Source organism: Orbicella franksi, chromosome 4 (genome assembly GCF_964199315.1).
Source record: "Orbicella franksi chromosome 4, jaOrbFran1.1, whole genome shotgun sequence".
NCBI classification, from domain to species: Eukaryota; Metazoa; Cnidaria; class Anthozoa; order Scleractinia; family Merulinidae; genus Orbicella; species Orbicella franksi.
In genome coordinates, this window is record NC_138148.1 from 27584939 (window position 1) to 27597300 (window position 12362).

Below are 12362 nucleotides of genomic sequence, written 5' to 3' on the forward strand. Positions count from 1 at the left end.
TTTCCATTGGAAAAGTGCACGTTTTCGTGAGCCAGAATGCGGCTGGAATCCTGTGGACTAGCAACTTTTGGATCTTTATTTTTGAATCAAACTAAAAAGCCATTTTTGAAGCGATCGTACTTCTCTCCAAGGGTACTCGGAACTGGAAGTTTAGCTGATGTCCAATTTGTGATTGACAGCTGTTGTCTCGTCAGCCAATAAAATTATTTGAACAATTCTAACAGGTATTGTGATTGGCCGATGCAATTTATGCAAAATTGCACATTTTCAATAGGCCAGTACAGAAAGAAGAGAACTTGCCTGGATTTCATATTCACCCAGTTTGTAATTTACACTTTGATCATTCTTCTGAGCTTAACGTCATCTTGAAGTAAATATGTTTTGTCTACTTCTTGTCCGTTTCAAAAATACAACTGTCGCAATTTCAATTTACATGTAAAATTTCAACTGATTTTAGAGGGTCATAACTCTTCTAGTACGCGGATCTCTGAACAAAATAAGGCTCTAAAGGAAGAGCTATGCTATAGGTATACCATATCTAAATGGCTAGTTTGGTCCGTGAAAATTAAGCGCGTTAGACGAAAAACTATAAAGGGTATTTTGACCAATTGCGCCTTTTTTTCGGACGAGCGAGCAAGAACTTGGATTTCGCAGTCGTCTTTTTGATGCGATAAAAGAAAATCCGAATTTTCCGACCTGTCGTCGGATTCTCCATATTTACAGGCAGTGGCTCTTAAATTATTTTGTCCAACAGTTGCTTTAATATGTAACGTTGTTTCATCTTGTATTAGTATAATTTTCAGAGGTGAATATAAGAATTGGACATTCTGATTGGTCGAAAAGCTCATTATATATGACGCTATATTCACGCCGCTAGAGCTTGGCTACTAAGCTCGCCGTTTTTGCCATCTCCACAAGTAAACATGGCGGACAGTCGCTGAATGAAGTTTTCATTTATTCGAAAGACATCACTCCAAGTCTAGGATTTTTGGAAGGATGGAGAATTTTCAAAATGACTGCTGTCGCCCTTGGACCAAAAATCTTCTCAAGAACTCGAATTCGAGGTTTTTAAGAATCGTAAACGAAGCGGTTGCGTCGATCGCCAGCAGGTCAGATCGAGTGACCGAAATTTATTTTTCTTCAAACCAAAGCTACTCATTTTTATGCAATGATGACAACTCTGAATGAAGTCAACAACGATAAAAAAAAAGGTACCGGATGAATATATTTTTCGTAGTGTTTCGCTCGTTTGTTTTACTGCCGAACTCGATGAGTAAATTTATTCACAATCGGAGTACATGTAAGCACCAGCAGCGTTAACTCGCTGAAAACGCTTGAAAACGGCCTCAAACACCGTGAAACAACAAAGAATTCGACAGGAAAGCAAGGTAACTTACTTTTATTCACAAAACATTGAATTTTAGGTATTTAAAGCAAACTCGTAAAGTTCCCATACAAACCCTTGTAAATCGCATCTTTGTAACACAACACCGCTCGTAGGCGAGAGTCACGTTCGCGTACGTTTCATTTACGTTAATTATTTCCTATCATCTCGCGCTTGGGCCGCCTGTGATGTAAGCTTATTATCAAAACTACGGCTGCATATATGCAGAAGAACAATTGCGCCTGTACTTGTTTTTATGTTTTAGTCCGTTATTTTGTAGTCCTTGATATTTACCTCTAAAAATTATACAAAAAGAATTATTCATCTCAGGCTCAGTGAACATTGGTGAATATTCACCAATGTTCACTTTGCCTTTGGCGAATAATTGTTAAATATCAGAAAGACCAGAGATAAAAGCTTCGCATTCGTAATGGACGCTAACGCAAAACTTTGAATTTTTTTCCTGTGAGAGGGGGACATGGGGGGGGAGGGGGGGTTCTGAACACCGCAACACCGCAACACCGCAAAAAAAATTAACGAACACCGCATCACCGCAAGAAAAGTCAACGAAACACCGTCACCGCAACTCGTATTTTCAGCGCCATGATTCGTTCATGTACATTTAAAACAATACTTTTACGGTTAGCCCTTGTTGCCTCGTTTAAGGGAAAATATTCTTTTGGATTTCGAGTTTAAGAACGAGGGAACAATGGCTAATTTGCAAGAAAACAAAAGAATACTTAAATGGCGGCCGATTTGGAATAAGGTGTATAAACCCACAGACTGAAGCCCTATCTTGACTGGAAGTATTGCTTTCCGGAGCTAGCCGCGTTTGCGTTCGATATCGATAATCTTTTGAAAAAATAGAAGGTCAAGAAAGTCGCAGGACCTGGGAGTGGGTATAGACCAGTATCAGAATGACCTCTAGACGAAACCGAATAGCAAAAGGCAAAAAAAACAAACAAAAAAAAAAAACATAGTAAACGTGTGTAATTTACAGAGCTTCCTTAGCTTAGAAAGCCTTCCTTCTCCCCTGCCGACGCGACATCTGGATATATTTTGTTGCCGGTAGTTTTCGCCACCTTTTTCTTTTTGGCGTAGAAAAAAGCTGCGCAGTCAATAATACATTATATTCGGCCTTGGCGTTTCCAGAATTTCCAGGATTGTTTCTGTCCTCGCTCCTCCACGTGTCTACCGAACACTGAGCTCCGGGTGGCAGATGTCGAGTTACTTGTCAAGTTACGTATAAACATAAATAAAAACAGCTTCAGATTGGCAGCCAAAGCATATTGAAGGTCTATTGAAGATTGACTAGAAAGTGATGCTCTGTATTTTGTTACAAATTATTAACCTCAGCTCAATGGTACGTGTTTGTCATAAATTAGAATGGATTAACGAAGTTTACATGCTAAATTTAAGTTCAGTTTAGCTTTGAGAATGGTAAATCAAAAAACCCCAGCACCGCAAACAATTTCATTTCACCGAACACCCCGGCGTGAAAAACACAAACATCGCACACCGCAGGTTTTGAGATCCCCGCATCACCGCATTAAAAAAACATCAACTCCGCAACACCGCAAATCCCCATGTCCCCCTCCTGTGACGAGTTGCGAAATGTTTTAACATTTAAGAGTCACTGCCTGTAAATATGGAGAATCCAACGACAGGTCGGAAAATTCGGATTTTCTTTTATTGCGTCAAAAAGACCCTTTTGGTGAAATATTTTCAGAAATACACTTGCAAAGTTCCAGTGACTTCACATTTTTGTGAAATCTAGGAAAGTTCGAAATACCGCTCAATCAACCAAGATGGCCGATGGCCAACAGACCAGTACAGAAAGAAGGGAACTTGCCTGGATTTCATATTCACACAGTTCGTAATTTACACTTTGATCATTCCTCTGAGCTAAAAGTCATCTTGAAGTAGATATGTTTTGTCTACTTCTTGGCCGTTTGAAAAATACAACTATCGCAATTTAATTTACATATAAAATTTCAACTGATTTTAGAGGGTCATAACTCATCTAGTATACGAATTTCTTAACAAATAAAACGTTCTAAAGGAAGAGCTATGCTATAGGTATACCATATTTAAATGGCTAGTTTGGTCCGTGAAAATTAAGTGCGCTATACGAAAAACTATAAAGGGTATTTTGATCAATTGCGTCTTTTTTAGACGAGCGAGCAAGAACTTCGATTTCGCAGTCATCTTTATGAACACAATTCGACATGTTTCACATCACAAATTATTCGTAGACATCGTGTATTGTAGACTTAAGCAATACTTTAAATAATACCTCAGAATAAGCCTTGGTTATAGATGACACAGTCTTCTAGAAATCAGCCGGCGCCCAAGCAGACGATTTTGGCAAAATGTCGGCCCTCAAGGTGGAACGGTAGTCCTGCATTCAAAACTTGAGCACCTTTGGCGAATAAATGGAGAAAAGGCATCGCTACTTCTTCCTTGGTTTTATTAGTTCTCTTTTTTTTCTTTAAAAAAGGGCAACCAATCCCGACTGCAGCGATTAAAAGAACGTTTGCTAGGAACGAAACGTAAGTGTTTATGTAACGTTTGTGTACACAACATGAATATGCAAATCGTTCTCCTTGTCACGGTGTCACGCCATACAAGTCACCACGACAACATATCTAACAACGGTGGCTGACCAGTCACAGTTTTAAACCGCTGCATTTGAACTTTTCCCTCTACATTGTTTAGACAAAGATACATATGGAAAATAGCCAAAAGGAAGTAGCAAACGTTTCTCGGTTTTGTCTGTTAAATTTACGGCGATTTTAGATTGTGAAACTCCCGTTCACGACTTTGAGTCTTTATGGCCCGTCACAAGAGTCACGTCGTCTTCTCACATAGATTTCTACAAGACTTTGCCATCTATAACCAAGGCCATTGATTAGGTATGATTTAAATTATTGCTTACATGTGTGATACAAAATGTCAAAGAATAATTTTTGTGATGAAACATGTCTAATTATGTTCATAAAGATGACTGCGAAATCGAAGTTCTTGCTCGCTCGTCTAAAAAAGACGCAATTGATCAAAATATCCTTTATAGTTTTTCGTATAGCGCACTTAATTTTCACGGGCCAAACTAGCCATTTAGATATGGTATACCTATAGCGTAGCTCTCCCTTTAGAACGTTTTATTTGTTAAGAAATTCGTATACTAGATGAGTTATGACCCTCTAAAATCAGTTGAAATTTTATATGTAAATTAAATTGCGATAGTTGTATTTTTCAAACGGCCAAGAAGTAGACAAAACATATCTACTTCAAGATGACTTTTAGCTCAGAGGAATGATCAAAGTGTAAATTACAAACTGTGTGAATATGAAATCCAGGCAAGTTCCCTTCTTTCTGTACTGGTCTGTTGAAAATGTGCAATTTTGCATAAATTCCATCGGCCATCTTGGTTGATTGAGCGGTATTTCGAACTTTCCTAGATTTCACAAAAATGTGAAGTCGCTGGAACTTTGCAAGTGTATTTCTGAAAATACTTCACCAAAAGGGTCTTTTTGACGCAATAAAAGAAAATCCGAATTTTCCGACCTGTCGTTGGATTCTCCATATTTACAGGCAATGGCTCTTAAAAATTTGTAAAACAAAACAAAAACGTAAAGAAATCCTCGAGAGTGCGAAGTACGGACCTGCAAATCATCTTTAAATAACGCGACGCATTTTGACTATGTCGTGGTCTAATTTAAATATGCAATGATTCTATTTATAGATTGCAATAGTTTATTTTGAATGATCTTACAGTCAAACCAAGTGAAGCGTTCCCCTCAACATTACATTAGTGAATTGATTATGTGAATATTGAGCCCGCTAGTCGTTTCAAGAATGCAAAAATGAATTGATTATTGGAAAATTGAACCCACTAGTGTTTCAAGAATACGGCCAAGTGGATTTAATGTTCCAAAACAAAAAAAAAATCAGTTCCATATTGATATTTAAAATGACTAGCGAGGGGGACACGCTTCACTTGGTTCGACTGGAATGGTAACTTAATGGTAACATTTCAATTATTTGACAGCTCCAGTTACTTTGTTATGTCCAATTTATGTTATGTAGTGGGAAAAAGAAGTTTTTAAAAAAATCAGCAGAATTAACATTGTTGCTAAGTAGCCAGGCCAAGTAGCTTACATTAGTAACGTAATGCTTTTTGTAAATTTTATTGTAACGTGATGTGGTTAGTTGATTTAATTTTCATGTGAATTAAGTGTTGTTTTGATGTTTGCTACGAAATAATAAACATTAAAAAAAAATAAAAACCTCTTTTCCTCTCATGAAATTTGATATGTCTCACTTTTGTGACATTTTTCAATTAAAGGATTAGTGACAATTCAGTGTCTCACTGCCTTGTTCTGCGATGCTGTAAAAATCTGATTGGAAGTCCTGGCCTACATTTGGTCAAAAACGTCTTTGAAGCAGCCCTGTTTGCATCAGTAGTTAGTATAGTATGATCGTCCGGGGTATGGTAATTATGAAAAGAACTGTGGTTGGTAACTGACGTTTCGACAACCTAATTAAGCGGAAGACATCTTCAGAGTTAAGTGAATAGTGTTAGTCAGTCGATGCTGTTTACCTCGTTTAGAATAAAAGAAAGAACAAAAAAATTGTATTAAAACCACGTTCTGTTCACATCATTTGCAAAAAAACCTTGTATTTGAACTACGTTTTAACTTTTTAATTCAATTGTGCTGTTTGAATTACATTGTGGTAAGTTACAAATATGTGCAAGACTGAAAACTTTGCAAGATAGACCAGAAAGCGACATATAATAATTTCAAATATTTATTTCATTAATCCACTTCGCTTGTAATTACACCAATACTGAAGGGCACAATAAAATATCTAAAATAAATTATCACAACTCTACAAACTTAATAAAAGTAGCGTAAACCATGCATTTGCTACATAAAGTTCTGAAAATAGTATTTTCTAAATAAAGCAAAGAAATACGGTTTCATTTTCAACAAGAAAGAACCGAAATCTTACGAAATCTTACGGACCATAATGTGGCCGGTAGATCGGCAACAAAACTTAACTTTACATGAGACGAAATTAACTACGTTTGATTAAAAAAAGTAGAAAAATATATAATTACATATTTCATGAAAGTTTAAAAATTAAGCTATTGGCTCTTTTAACAAGGTCTATAACTAAATTGCAATTTCTCAGGCATCAGCGCTGGTCATCCTCTGTTTTTCCTCCTCCTTTGTTTCCCTGTTGATGGTGATGTCATCGGACCTCTTGCGGGACAACAGGGCTGGATCACGTGATGCTTTTATTGTCAGCAGGCCTTCCTTTGACAAGCATGACGTCACCGATCTGGGATCTACGTCATCGGGCAGCACAATACAACGACTGTACGTGTTACGTGACTGATGACGTTCAGATTCCTGTATTCCAGTGACGGTCAGCATATTTCCACGGAGATGGAGCTTGATCTCTTCTGGTTTGAAACCCTTAAAATCCAACTTGGCCTCAAATTCATCGTCGTTTGCTTTGTCTTCCTCTTGTTTTATTCCCTCGATGACGAGAACACCGTTATCTAGGTTAATTCGTGACGTGACAGTTGTTGGGTCAACACCTGGAGGAAGTTTGAAGACTCTCGTGAACTCGCTCTTATCGAATCCATCTTCCTGTTCGCATTGATGCTGGCCATGTACGATGATCTTTTCGCTATCTACCTCAAGCGAGATTTCTTCAGGTTGGTAATGCCCAATCAGCCCACAAGCGATCTTTGCTGCTCCGTGGTCGGGCCTTTCCATGGCTCGTTGGTAGTTTGTTTGTTGCTGTTCGTAAGCACCAGCTAGCACAGTTTCTCTCCAAAAATCAAAGAAAACGCCATAGCCTCTAGGAGCTCGGTTGTAGTAACTGCAATAGGAAAAATGGAATTATTTGAACGCTAAAGACACAGCAATATATTTTCCTCACCCATAACATTTTCTGAACGCATCTAGGTCCCTTAAGAGTTTATAAAGTGGAACCTTTCTTACAATGTATGTACAGATTTTGTTCACAGTAAGTCTGGATAAAATTCTGAATTTGGATATTAAACATTTTATTTGTTGAGTAATTGTATTTGTACGCTGTTCAGCAGAGCCCTAAGCTTCTTGTAAAATGTCTTCAGCTGCAATCACAAACCAATTCTTCAGCATAGACATGCGTAAAAGATCCGTGCTAAAAGTCTTCCCGAGCCGTTTCGATCGAAACGTTTTACATAGTGCATACTACCGAGCCTAAGACAATGATTTTAAATTTACCTGAATGGATCATAGGTGGGAAATCGGTTAACGAGAGGCATGCTGTCTTGAAATTCTTCTCTTGATATTTGTCTCTTCTTGTATCTTGCTTGTAACTTCCTTGAAAACTTTGTAAACTTATGATCGCTCAGTTGAAGACCCCCTTATATACCCGACGATTGTCTTCTAAAACGATCGAAATTAGTAACATTATACACTAAGTTAATGCCTCGTCAGTATGACAGAAAACATGTTGACCATGACTCAGTGAGAGTAGCAAAAACTATTTCATTTTTGTGTTGACGCGGGTAATTTCTAAAGAAAAGAGAAAGCATTAAACAAGAAATAACTGGATAGCTTGCCGTGAAAACTAAACTAAAGTAAGGGTTTCCAGCTGCATGCTCAGACACGTGGAATTTAGGTGAAACTAACAAACGGATCACAATCTCGGTTGGTTAAAAACACCCGTGATAGTTTTCATAACATTTTTAGATTTCTTGTAAGAACTGTCGCTAAGCAACATGACATGTACTCATTTGATTTTGTTGCACGTGAAAATTTTTGGACCTCTCGTAAAAAAGGGCTCATGCTAGTTTTGATTGGTTGATGTTCTCCTAATTCACACTGGGTTTTTCAGCAAATCAAGCAGATGTAGTGTAGATTTTTCTGATGAGACTCGAAAAAACTCGTGTGCTGAAAGTATGAGATTAACTTCACTATGCTACCTAAATACTGTAGGTGTTACGTTCTTATTCATTTTAAAGAGGTGATATTGATTGAAGGAGCCCATAATCTGGAATCTCCATCTCTCATACTAAACCTGGGCCGTCAACTGTTTCCTTGTTGCCTGGGCTTCTGGTCCGATTACAGTAGCTCCTTGTAATTATTAATATTTGTTGCAGTATTTCTGTTTGACGAATGTTCTTATTATGGCTTAGTTTTAATTTGGTCAATTAATTATGTAAACATCATTAGAATAATGCCATGGTTTAATTTCAATATGCACAGCTATCATTTCTCTTTTGCAAAGCTTGAATTAAAAATGCAATCATGTACATTGTGTAATGTTTCGATTTAAATATGTAGTTCTCATCTCTGTTATTGAAAAGTTAAATTTAAATAGCGTCACGCCATCTCGACCACCTAATTCGATTCTATCTATAGATTGTGATAGATTATTTGGAATCATTGGCGCAATTTAAATTGTTTCACGGCTCAATTTATTATGTGATGTTTAATTTAACTTAATTAGTGGTGATTAGAAAGTCTTAAAATGGCGAACGTTCAGTTTTAAAAAATTATTGTGAAATAGCCAAGCCAAGTAGATCAGTTACTTTTGCTCTCCCATGAGGTTTCTAAAATGGTGCTAGCGAGTTGTGTGTTTCTGCCAGTTAAGGGCTGGTGACAGTTTACCAGTGGTTCATTGATTTAATTCTTTTTTATTATATGGCTGAATTGGTTCCTGATGAAAAGGTGAGTTCTAATTAACAAATTGACGTCATTTTTAATGCATCTGTCCTCTTATTGATGATAAATTGCGTCAAAACATTGTCAAAGTGGCTGTGGAACCAAGAACCGCAGGCGAGCGGTTCCGCAGTAAACTACTTGATTATCCGTCTGTACTCTTATTGATAATAAAAATGAGCCAATCAGCACGCGAGAAATTAGAGAGTTATTGTAAAATTGGTCGGATCTTTTTAGCTGTCCAAATTTTGCAATACCGACCGCTATTTTGCAAGATGGACCGCTGACGGATAGTCTACAAAAAAAAAAACAAAGAAAGAAACAAAAGGAAACATTATGTTGAGCAGAAATCCTTGTAACTTCATGTTTGCATTTGGTGGACAATTTCAGGTAAATGTTCAGAAAAGCGAAGTGAGAAACTTAAATAACTGCTTACATTTCGCGACCGCGTTTATCGAGAATGCACCCCGGAGATGGATCAATTTATAGAGCCGTTTTAAATTTGATGGTCCTCGCGTGCGGTTCGGTCGATGAACCTGAAAAAAAAAACAAGAAAAAAAACAAGAACACACATACAAAACTCGACCAATATTTGTCAATACGGACCTCCCGCTAATTCAGTATCATAAATATCTTTTTCGGAAATTTCGAGAGAAAAATGAAAATGAAACCGTTTTCGTCCGGTCACGTTGTGCAGGATAATAAATATGTTATCTGCCATTCTTACGAAGCATTGACTAAGTGTTTAATTTTAGTAATTTTGGTAACTTTTAGGACAGGATCGTCGGTTTAAAAGGCGATTTTCATCTGACTGGTCATCAGTTCAGAAAATTTTCAAGGGAGTTAGATACAAGAAGAGACAAATATACAAGAAGTTCAAGACAATATGCCTCTCGTTAACCGATTTCCTACCTACGATCCATACAGGTAAATTTAAGATCATTTTCTAAGGGATTGAGCTTCCATCAGTAGTATGCCCTTTGTGAAAATTTACTATCGCAATGGCTTAGGAAGATTTTAGCCCTGATCTTTTACCCTTGTCCATGCTGGAGAGTTGGTTTGTGGTTGAAGCTGAAGACATTTTACAAGACGTTTAGAGCTCTGCTGGACAGCGTAATATTTAGAAATACAATTCAACAGAATGTTTAAAATCCAAATTCAAACTTTTAGCCACTACTGTTAAAAACTATATACATTACAAAATAGATTCCACTTTGTCAAATTTTTAGGGACCTAACAGCGATGGGAAATTATTATTTGTCAAGAGGATTTATAGCTCTGTTTTCACTTAGCATTCAATTCATTTTGTCATTTTTTCCCCATTGCAGTTACTACAACCGAACTCCTAGAGGCCATGGCATTTTCTATGATTTATGGAGATAAGCCGTTCTAGCTAGCGCTTACGAACAGCAAAAAGGAAACTCCCAACGAGCCATGGAAAAGCCTCACCAGGGAACAATAAAGATCGCTTGTGTGCTGATTGGGCATTACCAACCTGAAGAAATCTCGCTTGAGGTAGATAGCGAAAAGATCATCTTACATTGCCAACATCAATGCGAACAAGAAGATGGATTCGATAAAAGCGAGTTCATGAGAGTCTTCAAACTTCCTCTAGGTGTCGACCCGACAACTGTCACGTCACGAATTAACCTGAATAACGGTGTTCTCGTCATCGAGGGCATAAAACAACAGGAAGACAAAGCAAACGACGGTGAATTTGAGGCCAAGTTGGATTTTAATGGTTTCAAACCAGAAGAGATCAAGCTCCATCTCCGTGGAAATATGCTGACCGTCACTGGAATACAGGAATCTGAACGTCATCAGTCACGTAGCACGTACAGTCGTTGTATTGTGCTGCCCGATGACGTAGATCCCAGATCGGTGACGTCATGCTTGTCAAAAGAAGGTCTGCTCATTATAAAAACATCACGTGATGCAGCCATGTTGTCCTGCAACAGTTCAGATGACATCACCATCACCAGGGAAACAAACGAAGAAAACGAGTAACCAAATCAGAAGACGAGCAGTATTGATGCGTGAGAAACTGCAATCTAGTTGTAGACACTGTCAAAAGAGCCAATAGTTTAATTTCAAGACTTTCGTGAGGTATGCAATTATATATTTTTTCTGCTATTTTTTCTGTTTACGTCAAAAGTAAAAGTTGGGTTATGGTGTCAACCGGCCACATAATAGTTGTTAGATTTTGTAAGTCGGTTCTTCCTTATTGAAACTGAAAGGAATGAACTGCGTGTTGCATGTTTTTTTACTGCTGTTAATCTTCAGAACAGTTCATAGCAAATGCATAGGTGAGTGAATGTACTATAAATTTTGTTTGGCTGTAAGTATTTTGATGTTTAACTGTGCACTCCAGTATTGGTGTAATTACAAGAATGAGGTGAATTAATGAAATAAATATTTGAATTTAATTCTATGTTGCTTTCTGGTCTGTTTCAATAAGTTGTAAGTCATGTAGATATTTGTAACTTACCACAATGTAATTTAAACGGCACATTTGAATTAAAAGGTTACAACGTGTTTCAAATACAAGGTTTTTTTTCCGAACTCATGTACACAGCATCGACTCGCAAACGCTATTCACTTGATTCTGAAGATGACTTCCGCTCAGGTTGTCGAAACGTCAGTCACCAACAACAGCTCTTTTCATAGCCATGACGGGAAGCACGGTGCTTCTACTGTAAGTACCGCGGAGAAATGGTAGGAAATTTTCCTAGCATTCCTTACATACTCTTCTCACTAGGGTTCTTCGTTTTGCGGCCATAGAAGCGTCATAATCTGTTTCGGTGACATGTCGATGATATGAAATGAAAAATAAACCAGAAAGGGCGAATGAAACATGAGAGAAGCTCTAAAATGAAGTCACGATATTAATAGTGCTTTGAAAGTAAATAGTACGTTCGAGTCATTCCCGATGCTTTCAAATGATGGCTGACTCAGCTGACGCCAATAATCTGGAACAAAACAAGGTCATTATGTATGGGATCACGTCTAAACACACGTGAACAAAGACTTGGGCAGGAAAAAATTGTGAGCAGCCAAAACCGGGGAATGCCGATAAATCAAGTAATCCCGCAATGATGAACGAATTACACAACATGAACTTTCCTCTGCTTCTCCCCCTGAACCAAGTTTAGATCTACGAACTGATACCAAAGTGCCTACGAATGGATGTTGAGCGCGGCGAGCAGACGTAAATGTCTTGTTTACCCAATGAAAGCCATCACAAATAA

The 12362-nt window shown here is 37.7% G+C and overlaps 1 protein-coding gene and 1 pseudogene across 1 annotated transcript; one reads left to right on the forward strand and one right to left on the reverse strand.

Annotated features, from left to right (window-relative positions):
• Positions 1–6579: 6579 nt before the first annotated feature.
• On the reverse strand, positions 6580–7712 carry LOC145484525 (uncharacterized). Its single transcript, XM_081463126.1, has 2 exons — positions 7672–7712; positions 6580–7282 (listed from the first exon to the last, which is right to left on the reverse strand). The coding sequence occupies exons 1-2, from the start codon at positions 7710–7712 to the stop codon at positions 6580–6582; spliced, it is 744 nt and encodes a 247-aa protein (XP_081319252.1).
• Positions 7713–9972: 2260 nt separating this feature from the next.
• Positions 9973–11121, forward strand: LOC145484526 (alpha-crystallin B chain-like; annotated as a pseudogene).
• The last annotated feature ends 1241 nt before the right edge of the window (positions 11122–12362 follow it).

What these genes read in the sequence shown, in the direction of transcription:
- LOC145484525 (XM_081463126.1), bottom strand. Translation starts at nt 7,712, where the DNA reads ATGCCTCTCGTTAACCGATTTCCCACCTATGATCCATTCAG. An exon ending in CCCACCTATGATCCATTCAG is followed by an intron (nt 7,283 to 7,671) that starts GTAAATTTAAAA and finishes TTCCTATTGCAG; the next exon opens with TTACTACAACCGAGCTCCTA.